This window comes from Octodon degus, unplaced genomic scaffold (assembly GCF_000260255.1).
Source record: "Octodon degus isolate 3935 unplaced genomic scaffold, OctDeg1.0 scaffold00079, whole genome shotgun sequence".
Lineage (NCBI taxonomy): Eukaryota > Metazoa > Chordata > Mammalia > Rodentia > Octodontidae > Octodon > Octodon degus.
The window spans coordinates 1431899-1434257 of record NW_004524655.1 but is presented as its reverse complement, the minus strand read 5'-3'; the positions used below and the strand labels follow the sequence as shown (position 1 = coordinate 1434257).

Below are 2359 nucleotides of genomic sequence, written 5' to 3'. Positions count from 1 at the left end.
TGCACATCTGAGAATGACAGAACCTGAGGGCAGCTGAGGCTCTGTCTCTCTGACCCTACCTCCCTTGGCTCCTCTCCCCACCCCCACCTGAGTTATACCATGCAGTACGGTCTTGGGGGAAACAGCTTGGGCTTAGGAGTTACAGAGCCCTGAGCTCAGACTGTATCATATAAGAGCCATGCGATCTTGGGCTCACTCAACCTCTGTCCCTTCCACCTGTACGTCTTCAGCAGAAGGGTCACTATGTCCAATTTGCAGGGTTTCTCTTAGGGCTGCCAACGAAAGAGCAAATATTTCACAGGGCTGGGTGCTGGCTTCGGCTTCTGTGCTAGCTGCAGAGGGTTCCACCCCCTGACAGAGAGATGTTAAAATGCCCCGGGTTTCACAGCTGTGAGTGGAAGCTTAGAAAGGCTGAGTTCATTGTCTGAGACAGCCCCACACTACCTCCAGAACATTTGCAAAACTCTCAACCCAAACTTGCGGACATAGTAATGGCTCAGGAAATGCATATTCCCTTCCTTCTCCTCCATAGCTTCACCCATCATGACTGCTACCCAAGGGGCAAGAGACCACTCCGAGGAGGCCAGCTCCCTCAGTTGTTGATAACTAACATCTCCAGCACCCCTGGTTGCTGGCTGGGTGCTTTATTCCTACCTCAGCACATCCCAGAAAGGTGGAGCTGATGCTCCATCGGGCTGGTCAGGTGGGGTCCTGCTAATGGAGGGGGGAGTCTCTTCCCCGGCCTCACTGCCCTAGTCGATTTGCATTGATCCCTGCTCAGCTGATGAGAGCCGTCTTTCAAAGTTTATTCTGGTGTCAATTTTTATAGTTCCCCCCGCAGATCAATAGCATGCAAAAACATTAAGGCAAACTTTGTCAAAAGCCAATCGTTCAATATGAGTTTTATGAATGGCTCCTGGCCCTGGCTCCAAGCATTTGGAAGTAAGTGGTACCTTTAATCAGCTGAGTGACAGGAGCCTGTCTGCAAGGATGCTTCCTCAGCCCCTCACTCCTTTCATCAAACGTGCATGTCTTCCACGGGCAGGAGAGCAGTCAGGAGCTGGGCCTTAAGGGTAAAGAAACTGAATTAGAAATAGAGAACAGCGGTGCTCCCAGATGTGTCGCAGCAAGGGGATACGCAAGTAAACGTAAGAAACGATGTTCGCCTTCACTGATGACAAAAGAACTGCTCATTGTAAGCAAAAGGAGATATTCCCTCCATCACCACCACAGGTTTGGCAGGTTTGGAAAAATAAGTGTTGTTGAACAGTAGTGGCTCTTAGCTTCTGCTACTGGCAGGGGAAGGTGATTTCAACCCAATTTGAAGAGGGACTTAGAATTGCCTTGCAAGTATACACTGTGCGTGTGCTACTAACCAGGCGTACAGGCGCAGGCTGGATGCAGAGGCAGTCACTCCAGCGCGTATCTCAGTATTCCCACCAGAGGACGTTCACTGCGCTCTTGTTTAGACTAGGAAACATAAAAGCAACTTGGATGGCCATAATAAAAGAGATGACTAAACCGTCATCTTGGCATCATAAAGAAAAATACTGGGCCAGTGAGATAGCTCAGCAGACTAAGAGCTTGCTTAGGCAAACACAGGAAGCAGGGTTTAATCCCCACCCAGCACCACATGCCATGAGGCCCTGCCCCTGGGCACGCCGAGACCAAGACTGAGACTGGGTGAGGTGGCCCATGCCTGTAATCCCACCACTGGGGAGGCTGAAAACAGGAGGATCACTATGAATTCAAGCTATGTAGTGAGACTCTGTACCGAGTACTACATTAGGAAATAAATAAATAAAAATCTTACGCGTGTGCATGCAAGGCTTGAGACCAAACGATGAATGGAATTGTTCAGGAAGGGTATTTGTACAGTACAAGACTGTGTAAGATATTTAAAAACACACCAAGCGGCTTTTCAAGATGGCGATGGAGGGAGGAGGGAAGGAGATGAACGAGATTAAGACCCAATTCACCACCCGGGAAGGTCTGTACAAGCAGCTGCAGCATTCGGAGTACAGCCGGCCCAACCGGGTGCCCTTCAACTCGCAGGGATCCAACCCTGTCCGCGTCTCCTTCATAAACCTCAACGACCAGTCTGGCAACGGCGACCGCCTCTGCTTCAATGTGGGCCGGGAGCTCTACTTCTATATCTACAAGGGGGTCCGCAAGGCTGCTGACTTGAGTAAACCAATCGATAAAAGGATATACAAAGGAACACAGCCTACTTGTCATGACTTCAACCACCTAACAGCCACAGCGGAGAGTGTCTCTCTCCTAGTGGGCTTTTCTGCAGGCCAAGTCCAGCTTATAGACCCAATCAAAAAAGAAACTAGCAAACTATTTAATGAGGAAA

General features: G+C 49.7%; 1 protein-coding gene across 1 annotated transcript in view; it reads left to right on the top strand.

The window, feature by feature from the left end:
- The first annotated feature begins 1919 nt into the window (after nucleotides 1-1919).
- Nucleotides 1920-2359, top strand: part of LOC101566314 (WD repeat-containing protein 20-like) — a 1760-nt gene continuing 1320 nt past the window's right edge. The window contains exon 1 of the mRNA XM_004636333.2: nucleotides 1920-2357. Within this exon, the coding sequence (XP_004636390.1) occupies nucleotides 1927-2357 (431 nt within the window). The 5' untranslated portion in view covers nucleotides 1920-1926. The remainder of the gene's footprint in view (nucleotides 2358-2359) is intronic.